Source organism: Eriocheir sinensis, unplaced genomic scaffold (assembly GCF_024679095.1).
Source record: "Eriocheir sinensis breed Jianghai 21 unplaced genomic scaffold, ASM2467909v1 Scaffold12, whole genome shotgun sequence".
NCBI classification, from domain to species: Eukaryota; Metazoa; Arthropoda; class Malacostraca; order Decapoda; family Varunidae; genus Eriocheir; species Eriocheir sinensis.
This window is the reverse complement of record NW_026110518.1, coordinates 862,777-876,266: the sequence shown is the minus strand read 5'-3', so window position 1 is coordinate 876,266 and position 13,490 is coordinate 862,777. Positions and strand designations below refer to the sequence as shown.

At 44.1% G+C, this 13,490-nt stretch overlaps 1 protein-coding gene across 2 annotated transcripts in view; it reads right to left on the bottom strand.

Annotated features, from left to right (window-relative positions):
• Positions 1-1,420: 1,420 nt before the first annotated feature.
• LOC126989507 (omega-amidase NIT2-like) overlaps positions 1,421-13,490 on the bottom strand; it is a 54,406-nt gene continuing 42,336 nt past the window's right edge. For both annotated transcript variants that reach the window (XM_050848086.1, XM_050848085.1), the window contains exons 5-8: positions 7,828-7,996; positions 6,628-6,722; positions 5,806-5,944; positions 1,421-1,657 (exon numbers count right to left, since the gene is read on the bottom strand). In XM_050848086.1, coding sequence (XP_050704043.1) covers positions 1,572-1,657; positions 5,806-5,944; positions 6,628-6,722; positions 7,828-7,996 — 489 coding nt within the window. In that variant the 3' untranslated portion in view covers positions 1,421-1,571. The remainder of the gene's footprint in view (positions 1,658-5,805; positions 5,945-6,627; positions 6,723-7,827; positions 7,997-13,490) is intronic.

The following is a 13,490-nucleotide window of genomic DNA, read 5'->3' as shown; positions in this document are numbered from 1 at the left end:
CAATAAGTATGAATAAGTATTGTACTACATTTGTATTTACACATAATTTAGCTACCAGTATTTTTCTGTATGCATGGTTGTGAAGGTTTTTTCTTAAACAATTTATCTGCTGTTTAGTGAGGTGGCAAATCTTTTTATTTATTTATTTATTTATTTATTTAGATATAATGTACCAAAATTATGTTTTCAGTTACTTTGAAGCTACAGCATTTGAATAGAGATTTGAGTTTACCAACTGATGTTTTCATCCTTGTATTAGTAAAATGACTGTGCATAATTAAAAATTAAAAACTCTATATAATTAAAACCACAATACCTGATGAAACTAACAAAGGTACATAAAAAAACACTGGTTTTATTGATGTTTTTTTTAGTTTAAACCAGGGCTGTCAAACTCATGGCCCGCGGGATAGTCATAAATGGCCCGCGGCATCACGATAACTTCAATCTTGTCAATGTATTTTCTACCCTTGTTGGCCCCCATGACGGCATTTTAGAGGATGAATTGGCCCTCGAAGGGTTTTGAGTTTGACACCCCTGGTTTTAACCGCCAACCCTGCTGTACATAATTAAAATCTTACATATAGTTAAAACCACAATACTTATGAAACTAACAAAGATACACACTAAAGAAAAGAAGAAAAAAAAGTTTTATTAGTTGGTTTAAACCACTGTTTTTATTGGTTTAAACCATGGTTTAAACCTCTCACGGGGTCAAGACGTGTCACATGGCGCTCACCATAGCAGCCACAGGGTCGTCCTGTTGACCCTTTTCCTTTTCCTTCGCTCCCCATTCCCCTCCCCTTCTCATTCTTTCGAGGAGCTCATCACTCCAAAGAACTTTTTGTGAAATGTTGTAACGTATAGACATAGAGTGAGTGCAGTGTGTTAGTGGTGCTGGAAGGATAGCGAGCTGTGTCGCTAACACCTCGTCATCCACAGCGTCCCAGCAGACACCCTCAAGATCCGAAGGATACCATCATCTAGGTCACCCAGCAGCAGGGGAAGGTCAGTTCAGGTCGCAGGCAGTGTGGCAGTCTCGTCACTCAGGTTCGGAGCAAGATGTACAGCAACTATATCAACGCTGTGCACTTGTTCCCACGACTACATCTACCAGCCCGTCCAGCCGGGCAGCACCCACCACCTGTGTCTCGCCGCCCCAAGAGCTTAGCACCTCCCTACCAAGCCTGGGTATACCTGAGTGACCCACCCCCACAAATTGCCCACCTGCACCACCACCATCGTCTGTCACCTGAACCCAGCGTCTGACCTGAGGATTAACACCTGACCTGACCTCACCGTCATCTGAAGAGACCGCACCTTCCCCTCCTCTCGGCACCACCGCACTGCACTCCCCACTGCCCTCCTCCCCACCCCAAGCTCCGTCGCCTCAACCCCCCCCACACATATCAGACTCCCATTCCCCGTCCCTCTTCTTTTTGTACTTTTTTCATTAGCGAAGAAAAATTGTATTTATAATATGTAAATTTTCAGCCTGACGGCTGCCGCAACCAAATAAACCCTTTATTATTATTATTATTATTATTATAACACCTTATGGCCTCTTGTTTTTACTTGGCCGTCACCTCGTAGACGTCGTCTCGCATCTGCTTGAGGACAGGAATCATTTGTCGCACCTTATCCACGTAGTCCATGTCTGAAAGGGTTTAGGGCTTGTTAGTGCTGTTGTGGAAATGTCTCGATCCTTACTACACAGTGCCGTAAGGTCTGGAATAGGGCAACATCAGTGTGGTTCCCAGTATGGCAATGTACCTAATATCCAACCCGAGATGGTCTAGCAGCAAGAGGAGGTCTCATAGGACTTGTAAATTTATGGCATAATTCTAATACCTCAACGCTATCTCAAGACTGTGTTTTGAGTATCAGCAGTGGCATAGTTAGGCCTGGGCTTTCGGGGCTATAGCCCCGAATGTTTTATGGATAGCCCTGGATCTCATTTTTTTTTAATTGCCCCAACCAGGCCAATACAAAATGTTAATTCTTGTTAAGCTGTTAGTAATAGAAATGAGATTTCATAGATCCCATATGGAGATTATGTTTGTTCCCGTCCGGTTCACGTTCCTGTCACGTATTCACGGCCATCAGTCAGGCAGTTGGTGCCACCGTGCCAGGCGCCAGCCAAGGTGGGTATCCCGGCCCGCGCACACGTGTGGGCGAGATAATTTGTTGATTGGTAGTAGCAAGCAAGACCTGTGTCTGGGGCTATGGATGTAAGCAGTTTTTTTTCAAAAAGAAAGGGGACCAAGGCAGTGAGGTGCAGCCTGCAAGGCAAGAGCAGGCAGAGGAAGAGTTACTTCCTTCTGTTGCTGCAACTGCAGATGAGTCATGACGGGAGCTAGACTGCCGCTGCCTTTACATTGTTTGTTAGCTTAGGTTGGTGAAGCAGAGGGCTCTTTAGCCAGCTAGTAAGTAGCCATAGTCTAGCTGAGGGGTTTTCAAACGTTTTTGTCACGAAGGCATTACAAAAATATGGTAGTTATGTATACTATATAATGCCGGGAAATGTGCACGCTGCACCGAATTGCTCCAGCATTCAGCAGTTCGAAGTGGAACGAGGGACCGTGCTTTTTCCGATTTCCAAAGGATCCAGTTATTATTTAACGAATTTCAAGAGGTAATTTAGTGATATTTTGCTGTGGGCAAAAACCTGTGGTGACAATTACACGAGATCGAATTTCGTTGATATAAAAAATAAGTTAAAAGCATTACAGTAAAAGCTTTTAATACGTCTTTAACCCTGTATTTAATAAACTTGCAGGAACTGATGACATGGCAGGAGTGAAAACCAGCATCTAAATTTTAAAAATGTAGTAGTAGAGTAGTAGGCTGCCGGAGATGAAACTTGACAGGCTTCATTATTAACTATTGTGATATATTACCTAGGCTATGACAACGGGATAAACAATACGTCTACTATAAGACTAAAGGCTGAAAGTTTTTTTTCCTTCTTTTCTTCTTTAGGTGAGTAGAGCAAAAAAATAAATCGATCGTTCCGTTGCCGCTGGAGTGTGAACAATTATTTTTTCTTCAGACTTAAGTTGTGGCTACCATTAATATTGCTATTATTTACAAAATAAATTGCTTATTTTTCCTATTAATAAAAGGGGTATTATGTTGAACGTGTTGGCGGTCTAATTTCCAAATACGGTCAATTTTTTTTACGAGCAAAAAACAAGAGAGTTAAGTGCAGAGGTGGACGCGGTACTGAAAAATCAGTAGTAAGGTTGCGGTAGTGCGGTACTTTTTCCGGAGTAGTGCGGTTGCGGTAGTGCGGTCCCATTTTTTGTATTTCCCAGTACGGTACTGCGGTAGCGGCAGTCACTAGTCAATAAAAAATAAAAAAAACTTCAGTGCCTATCCTGGCTATCCATTGACTAACTAATAACTTGATACAAAAAAATAAATAAAGGAGGACTGGGGGAGGGAGAGAGGGAGGTAAGGGAGGAGAAGGGGGGGACAGGCCGGGGAGTAGAGGACGGGAAGGGGAGGAGGGGGAGGGGAAGGGAATGCAACTTTTCGAGGGAGAAGGGAGGGGACAGGGAAGGGGGAGGAGGAGATCAGCGTCATGTGAGAGAGGAGGAAGTGGGGAGTGGGAAGGAAGGAAGGAGGGAAGGAAGGCAGGAAGGAATGAAGGGTGGTGCAGCTGCAGGGATATGGGGGAGTGAAAAGGAAGGGGAGGAGGGGAGGAAGGAGAGGAATATTCTCCAGCGTTGGAGCGAAAACGAAAGATTACTAATATAGGAAAGTCATGACAGGAAGAGTGAAATATTATTCAAACTGTCCAACATATTAAGACAAAACACATCAACTGGAACTGTTAATTAGCGGCTACCATGGGGAAGCTGTAAGCCCTGGTGTCTCATGCCTCAGCGAAGAAACCACGTGGAAATTCAACGTGGAGATAATATAATAATAATAATAATAATAATAATAATAATAATAATAATAATAATTTATTATTGTTATTATTATTATAATCAAATAATATTGATCTTGGCTACATTGAAGAGAGAGAGAGAGAGAGAGAGAGAGAGAGAGAGAGAGAGAGAGAGAGAGAGAGAGAGAGAGAGAATGATAAAATAGAGAAGTTACAATGAAGTTATAAAACAGATATAGTATGTACTATGGTCCATGTTAATGTTATGCATCAGAGAAAAAATTGTGCGGGACATGAGATTGCGCGGCGATCATGTTAGTTCTTGCTTGTACTGTTGTACACTGCCATGTACAGTCATCGTCAGAGGCAGTCATGGCGCGCCGCCTTGGGTTGAGTGACGAACAGATTTACTCTGAGTTATTCATTTAGTATATAATTTTGAACAATAACTGAAAAGTCAGAATGATTGAATCACTGATTCTGATGACTGATACCGATTGACTGATTAAGTGCGATTCACTGAAAAAAAAAAAAAACATTTATGTGAGCATGCCGCGCTGCAAATGTCTTCGATGGTTTTCTAAGTACCGCAAAAAGTAACGCAGGGTTTTTTAGTGCGGTGCGCTGTAGTGCGGTATTTTCAGAAAGTTTGCGGTAGTGCGGTACTTTTTTTGTGATGCGGTACTACCGCACTACCTCACTAAATACCCCACTTGCCCGCCTCTGGTTAAGTGTAAGAGTGCCGAGTTGTAGTTTTCAATCTCCTTGGTAACAATAAAAAAAACTAAAAAAAAAACTAGATGAATTTGTGAAAAAAAGTGGTAGTTTCTGATTGCTAATTACTCGATGCTCACTTACTCAGATGTTCCTTATTTTACTGTAGTACAATGTAAAAATGGCCAATTGCTTTTCATCAGTTTTTAGTGATTTGTTCCTTGCAGTAAACGTACCTGAGAATAAATTTTAATTTGAGTTGTCTGTACAATACATTTATATGTATGACACATCAGTCTTAAGCGCTTTACAGTAATGTGCTTATGCTCTACCATAATTTGATTATGACCTCGAAAGTTTTAATATGACACACTTGCCATATTTTCAATGTTACTGCTAGATACAATAACACATAAATTGACCCTAAAGTATGTCAGAGAGGCCTCAGAATTACCCAAAAACCTCCGGGCTTCTCTCGCCTACAACCACCCAGCATTTTGGGCTGGGCTTAAGCCCTCAATGTTTCAAGGTCCTAAATTCGCCCCTGATTTTCAGTGCCATGTTCTTGTCTTGCAAAGCATTCTTTGACTAGAAAGTTTCAACCCTTCACTGTGCCATGTGGAAGTGCTCAACCTGTAAAAAGAGCATGTGATGTTTGGACACCAGGCACATGCTGTGGCTCCAATGCCCAAGCTGTGATGTGTGGACATGCTCCCCTGTCCTAGAAAGTCCTGCCTTCAGAGGCCACTGCCATCCGTTGAGCACTGTGGTCATTACAATGCTCTCTTGCTGCAGGGTTTGGAAGGAACTTTTCCCCCCAATGCCAAAGCTGTGATGTGTAGACATGTTCCCCTGTCCTAGAATGTCCTGCCTTCAGGGGCCACTGCCATCCGTTGAGCACTGTGGTCATTACAATGCATGTGTCTCTTGCTGCAGGGTTGGGAAGGGAGTTGTCCCAGAAATACAAATTTTGCTACATTTAAAAATTATTCCTGCACGTTGTTTGTACCTACAACTTCAATATGAGTATCTGTTTGGGACTGTATGTAAATATAGACCATATGGAGGGTATGATATATGGTGAAAAGGCACTATAGTATGTGATGGTAAGGTTTTATTTTTTGTGTGTGGAAATGACTATCAGGAACAGTCTTGAAATCCAAATATTTATTCATCAAAAAGGTCACACTCACCCAGGTCACCATAGACGATGGTCTCCTTTTCCTCACAAGTGGCGATGACCTCCCCCCAGGGGTTGACAATCGAGGAGTGGCCCCAGGTGACGAAAGAATGGTTTGTGTTGCGAGCGGGAGAAACGTTCGCCACGTACACCTGGCAGTAGAGAATTAAAGATTGAGACTGATGGCGAAAGTTGACAGACGGTATTCAAACAGCTATTCAAAAGTCAAGGATGTACACAGCAGGTATGGATGTCCCAGGGTTTTGATGTGAGTTTTTCTTGGCCAAAGTCTTTTGGGAATTAGGTTCAGCAGAAACAAAGTAACCATACCTTAACCATAACCATTGAAAAACTGTTTAAGAGTCGAGGATGTACACAGCAGGTATGGAGGTCTCAGGATTTTAGTTTGAATTTTCTCTGTGCAAGTCTGGGGATTTTGGTTGAGTGGACACAATATAGTAGCCATTTTTTGCTGGGTATAGGATGCTGGATTTCTTAAAATGCTCTAGTTTTGTGGACTGACATTCAATCACTTATATGATTCACATACAGCAAAACAAGCCGGATCCCATCATCACTACACACTTTTGATATTTGTTATTTGTCTAATATTGCTGATATGGTGATGGTGTAAGATCCACTTCCCAACAGTAGAAGGTAAGTAAATGCATGTCATGGGCTGGAGCCACACAGCTGAAGCACTAACAACCTTGTGGCATGGGACAGGCAACGCCTCCAGCAATCATCAGCAACACAGCGGTGCTCGTGCAGTTGCCACCAGAGCACAGCCGTGTACAAGACGTCTCTTTTAAACACCAAAAGGAGCGTTACTCGCCTGGTTGTCGATGGCACGGCTTCGTTGCAACAGCTGCCAGTGGTCCGGGCCGGTGACCATGCTGCAGGCTCCGGGGTACAGCACCACTTTGCACCCTAAAAAAATCCATGTTAAGCCTTACTTGTATGTTACACATTTTTGCATCAAGAAATAGAATAGAAAGCTCACAGTCCATTTTCTATATGCAGGGGTTGGGGATATCAGATGAATGAATCAGTCACTACATGCAGTCATTATACATTAAATTTGTCCAGCCTCCTCCCTCACCCTTGCTCCATTGTGACCTAAACTCTTTTCACCCAACCAGTCATCTCCCATAGCTATGAAAGAGGGGATGGGGGCAGGGCTTCTGGGTCACTCTAGTGTATGCTGACTATATCTATTAGCACAAGAAAATGTATCGATTCCTTGAAACAAAGCATAAGTCAGTTCCCACGAATGCCACTGGTCAGAACATCAAAAGTCTGGATTCCTGAAGGTACGGATCTATGATTTAAAAACAGCTGTTCAGATATTTTTAGGCAGGAAACTAGACCCCAAAATAACGATAAGAATTACAGATTAAAACTACTGCATGCCTGGCTGTCACCCACCCATCAGTCATACCAAGGAACTGCTGGACAAATTCTACCAAAGCCCTTGCTACGTGCACTAAAATATGGATACCAAAATATTGAATAATGAGAAAAAAATAAATAAAGCCTCCAAGCCAAACATCCACCAATCAAACCAAGATATTAGTTCATGTTGACCCTCCCCCTCAATCCTGCGCTCACAAACTCTATTTTACAAAATCACTCTCCTTCATTCTCATTACAAGTCCAAACCATCTCATAATACATATTTTCGCTGCTTTGAAAAGTGTGAAATAATACACAGTACAATCTGCAAAGTGACAAGCTGTGTCCCAGAACGCTAAGTGTGAGTATGTTATGCACGGAATATCAGTACTAGACTGAGACCAATGCTTTGTACAAGAGGAATTGGGATGTTACGTCTCCTTGCTAACCTTGCTGACGTCACGGGATTGTGTAATGGGAACAAGCACAGAAGACAACCATGTGATTTTATTATAAACTTCAGCACATAACATGTAGGAGAGAAAGAGTGACAAACATAACAAATATGCAGTAGGCAATGACAAACATAACAAGTAGCATGCAAAAGAGTTGGCAAACGCAGCACAATGTAAGCACTCACCTAACTTTGCATAAAGTCGGGCCGTTTCTGGAAACCGCATGTCGTAACAGATGCCGAGACCAATCTTACAGTGGGGGAGCTCAAAGGTGGTCAAGGTGTTGCCAGGAGTGAAGAAGCTAGACTCTTGCGAGACCAGTTCACCAGGCATATTGACGTCAAAAAGGTGCATCTGGAGACAAAACATCAATTCGTAATTTGTTCAATTTGGTCAATTCAATTTGTTTTGTTTTTTTGTCTTTTTTTGCCCTCGAGGTGCTACTACTGTAAAAGAAGTTTCCAAAATGGATCGTAGGAACAGTGAGAATTGGATCTAGGTGAACAGCCAAAACATGTGATCAAGGTGTGAGGCAGAAGAGTGAGTGTGGCAGGTCAGTGTAAAAGCGCGTTCAGACCTGTGCAACTTTTTCGTGCGCACAGGAGGCATGCGCCTATTGCATGAAGAGGCAAGCAGAGGCATGAATCGGAGCAAGGTAAGGCATGCTTTAAGTCTGTGCGCACAGGCCAACGTGCGCAGACGCATGAAGGCGCAAGTTTTTCCCCATCCATGCCGAGGAGACTCGTGCAACAGTCGCCCGTCAGCCACAGTTTAATATACCTTGTGTTTTCTAATTTTCAGGTCCTCCTTTGTATTGCCAGTATGGCGGATTGGTCCAATGAAAAAAATATAAACTTTATTGAGAATTATCGTTCATCTACTTGTCTGGATGGCTAGCTCCGCAGACTATAAAGACAGGGTGAAACGGAAGGATGCTCTACAGTTCCTCAAAAATATATATGAAATAGGGACGTCATAGGCAGTCCTAAACAAATTTAAAACCCTTCGGTCGTACTCCCTCTTCTTCTACACTCACACATACGTGCAAGATATTTACTGACCCAGCACTAACGTTTTTTCCTTCGATTTCATCTTTGTCGCAAAATAATACCAGCTCATTGCCGTCTCGATTGTAGAGAAGGCCTGACAGCTCAAATTATGAGTCATCCAAGTAAAGCCGAGTGTCCCGCGCTCTCCAATAAAAATAAAAATAAATTGTTTGTTTGTTTTAATGCATATCTTTGTGAAAATATATTTTTTCTGTGATAAATAAAGGTTTTCCAACATTAATATCTAATAAACATTATCAAATTCGACATAAAAAAGAGGAAATAAATAAGATATAAGGAGAGGGAGAAATATTCACACACAAAAATATATTAATACATTGACAGTCGTAAGTGGGTACTCCTATTAGTTTGATTTTTTTTTACCGTTCCTAAATATCTCTTTTTGACATTCACAACGCTGTCGTTACAATTATTATATTCAACAAGCCGATCCTCCATCCCGATACTAGGCAACTCAGTCACCTGCTATCTGGCACCTACGAGTGAGGGGGCTGCTACTCAAAAGGGCATAGAAAATCAAAGTCAGAGGAAGAAAAGAACAGAAAAACACCTAGGTTCAGGGTGAAGTGTATAAGTGTGCACTGTGAAGTGAATAAGTGCATGGTGTTGAAATTCCAGAATTTTCTCTTTTCTATACTCCAACACGACCACTGCGTGTAACGAAACACACGATAAATTAATCCAGACAAGGTAAAGCCCCTATTACACGTATCCGGTTTCCTACGGCCAACCTGGCCTACGGCGCCGTAGGAAAATTCTGGCCTACGGCCAGAGTTATTACACGTATTTGAACGGCCGGTGGCAAGTGGGTCAGTGTAGCACTGGATGTGGTGGAGGAGTGACATGCCAAAATATTTAAATAAAGAAATAGTGTGGATTATTCAACTGAATATTTGTAAGCTTTCTTTTGTTTGTAAATAAAATATGACATGATTATATATACATACCTCTTCATTGATGTCCTGTGTATTAAGGCTCATGTTTGAAACAGATGGTTCACATTCCACATTTTGGTCTTTGGTGAAATGCAGCAGATGAAAATATGAGAGTTTTGGAGTATAAATGGAGTCTGAACCGCTCCCCGAACTTTTAGACGCTTGCACTTTTTTAAGCTCTTTATTGTATGAGCTCCTCAAGTTGTTTATTTTCTTAACAACAGTATCTTTATTGGCACTAGGATCAATTTCTTGAAGTTTATTTACTAATTTACCATATGCTGCATTTCTCACTTCTCTGTTTGAATAATCCTTAGATTTAATGAACCACAAACATAGCTCATTTCGATAAATTTCTATGAAGTCACTCAAGAAATCACTGGCGCAAGAGCTTGTCATGGTGGCGACGTTCCACTGTCAGGTGCAGCAGACTGATGTCATACCATACGGTGAGCAATTACACGCTCCGTCCTCAGTCGTGACGTACGACGGCCGTACGGCCAACTTTAGTACTGGCGAAAGTTCATCCGGCCGGCCGTGGGTGAGCGTTCATACGGCCGATTTGCTATCACACGCTCCGGTTTGAACATATGCTAGCGTCGCGACCGACGGCGCCGTAGGAAACCGGATACGTGTAATAGGGGCTTAAGGTTTTCCCGGCGCCGGGGATCGAACCCGCGACCAGCGAGACGGGAGAGCCATTCCTTAACCAGTCGGCCAAAGAGGTACCCCCCTGGCAGAGTGAGTTATGGGAGGCTCGCCCATCAGGCAAGTCGCTGCACTACACGGCTCCCCATTCCTACTTAGATTAATTTCTGTGTGTTGAGATTTCCCATTTTCTATGAACTTCGGAGAGCATGGGCCATCACTCTACCTGTTATATACCCACTCGGGGTGACACAACATAATCACAAGGGAGGATGCCACCGCCTTACCACCAGTGAAATGCCAGAATTTTATCTTTTCGATACTCCAAAACGACCTCTTGCGTGTAACGAAACACGATAAATTAATCCAGACAAGGTAAGGTTTTGCCGGCGCAGGGGATCGAACCCGCGACCAGAGAGACGGGAGAGCCACTCCATAACCAGTCAGCCAAAGAGGTACCCCCACTCGCAGAGTGAGTTATGGGAGGCTCGCCCATCCGGCAAGTCGCTGCACTACAGTGTGAAGTATAGAAGTGTGGAGAAGGAGGACCTAAGAAGCGATACAAAGCGTTACAGGTCAAAATAAGAAGAAAAAGAAGAAGGTTTAGGGTTCAGGTGAAGTGTATAAGTGTGCACTGTGAAGTAACTAAGTGCATGGTGTGAAGTATAGAAGTGTGGAGGAGGAGGACCTAAGAACAGAGACGCGTTCTGTGCTGGCCGCCACCACTCGGAGGGGTGTAAAAAAACGAATCCAAGACGGTGTCTCCTTTCCGTCTCGGTGCTGTAATTGTGGTGGCCCTCATAATGCCCAATCCAGTGCGTGTCCGGAGAAACCTGCCCCCTTCTTCAGCTCCCTACGGGAGCAGTCGGACCCCTTCACCCGTCAACATGTCACTTCAGCAGCCTACCGCCCTGCACCGCTCCCTGCCCATAATGCCTGGGCAACTCTATCTAGCTCTGGACCTCGACGACCCTCCGCTGGCACTGTCTCTGAGTCCTCACCTGCCCCTGCATTCCCCGCTGGGGGTCCACTAGTTTACGCTCCTACTGCTGATCTCTCTTCTAGTATCCTGCTCACCGTCCAAAAGGAAATAACCAATCTCTCAGCTGTCCATGCTCAAGTTTCTGAGCGCCTCACTGCTGTGGAAGCTCGCCCTGTTCCATCTGCTCCATGGCACCCTCCTGGCCCGGCTCCTGTGACTGCTGATGCTGATGGAGGGTCCCGTTCTCTACCGTTCTCGCCGGCAGCCGATCCCCTGCAGCCTCAGGCAGCACCCAGTACTTTTCTCGGTCCAGTTCCTCCTGTGCAGGCTACAGTGACACATGTAGCTTCACCCGCCTCCGGCAGCTGTGCCCAGATTGTGGGTGACTCTGGCCTGACCGCAGTCTACTCTCGGTAGAAGGCATGCATTCTGCGATGCAAGCCCTCTTCGCAAACAGGCTCGGCAGCGATAGTGGGGTGACTTCTTGGGGCAGCTGCGTAAGATTAAGACACTGCAGAGGATTTGGCTCCATGTCAACAGGGTCAGGGGCAAACCCAGGTCTCAAATAGCTGCACCCACACTTATGGTAGGCTTAGTGCATCCTATGATCTGGTGGTGATGCGGCTGAGGCTGGGCTAAAGATATTACTGGGAAGTCAGTGGGGCTGACCCTGTACCTTGTAGCTTGTGTGCCAGGCCAGGGGGTCACACGCTCAAACACTATGTCCTGCAATGTTCTGCTCTTAGTGCTTACCGCCCACAGGGCCACTGGGACCTGCCTGAGGTGGTGGGCTGGTTCGTTAACAATAATGTTCTTTCAGTTGTGCTCAGTGAGTATCCTGCATTTGCCCCGAGATTGTAGTTTATATGTTCAGTCCCTTATGTCTACTCCCCTGCCTAAATCAAGGCTTTTATTTTTTTAGCACTTGTCCCCTACTATTGTATCTTTTTAGTTTCCTGTTGCTACTTCCACACGTATCCTTAGTTGTATTGTGTTGCCTTCAGCTGCGATCCTCTGTTTTTATTATCTTACTAGAAGTGTGCTTCCTGGTTGTTAGGGTTACGCAACACAAGGTTTAATTATTATGAGGTTTTTCGTCATTCTGTTGGTAATGGTAGTGAGCTTACTGAAGTTAATTTACAATGCTATTGACAACACATTGTTAGTAATGGTAGCGAGCTTTTATCGAGTTACTTTACAATACTGATTACAACTCATCATTCCAATCACCAGTAGGGCATACTCATCACAGAACATTTCATAAAATATATATAGAGAGTCCTGGCCATAGCTAACAAAACCTACCCTAGTCAAGTTTCTATGATGCATAATTGTACAAGAAAATATCTCCCTTCAACCACCGATATGTGTTCACAAAGATGATCATGCATGGGGGCAAGGTATTCGTGTGGGGTTAAGATACCAAGGGGTGATCATAAGCCCACACAAAAGGGGATGTTCACATACGTACTCTATATAATGACACACAGGTGAGGTGCCAGCTGTCAGTATGCTAGGGAACCTGTGGGGTGAGGTTGAGGTGTGTGTCAATTCACCTCTTATAAGTAACATTAACATTGTATCAAGATCAGGCTTGGTCCCAAGGAGCTGGGTTTAACGTAGCTGTGGAGTGAGGTTGAGGCGGTGTGTGAGGGAGACTCGCTCACACCGTCGGCTTCTCATCTCCCCCCACTGCCCGCGGGCTAGCCAGAGGCTAGTGAACGCATTTATCGGTGGTTTAGTTAACATACAATTGGCCTGTTCCACCAGTTCAGAAGGAGTTTCGGAGCAACTGGTTCTCTCTCACTTAAAACAGGTGAAAAATTCTACTAGTCCCTCCTCCGTGAAAAAAACTGAACTATTGATCACGGCACCTTCGGCTGGGGCGTAGTCACGCCAGCAGCTCCACATCTGGTTCGTCTGTCTGTCTAGCGGTTCGTAACCACCTGATTCACAAGCAACACATCAGTTATTATAAGTTATTGATTTCTCAATTTTCCCCGCATTACACGACATTTTCCCCCCCTGAAGAATTTTTCACCCCTCAAATCCTTCCTTCACACTCCAAGGTCCACTCTGCCTTTCCCCTGTAGGGGAGTTATCTCTCTTCCCTGACTGTAGTAACCCCTTGCACTTAACATTACTCTGGACGGAGCTTATTATCCCCAAACAGTGACCACAATCCGGTCACTACTCCACAATGTCCCTTTGAG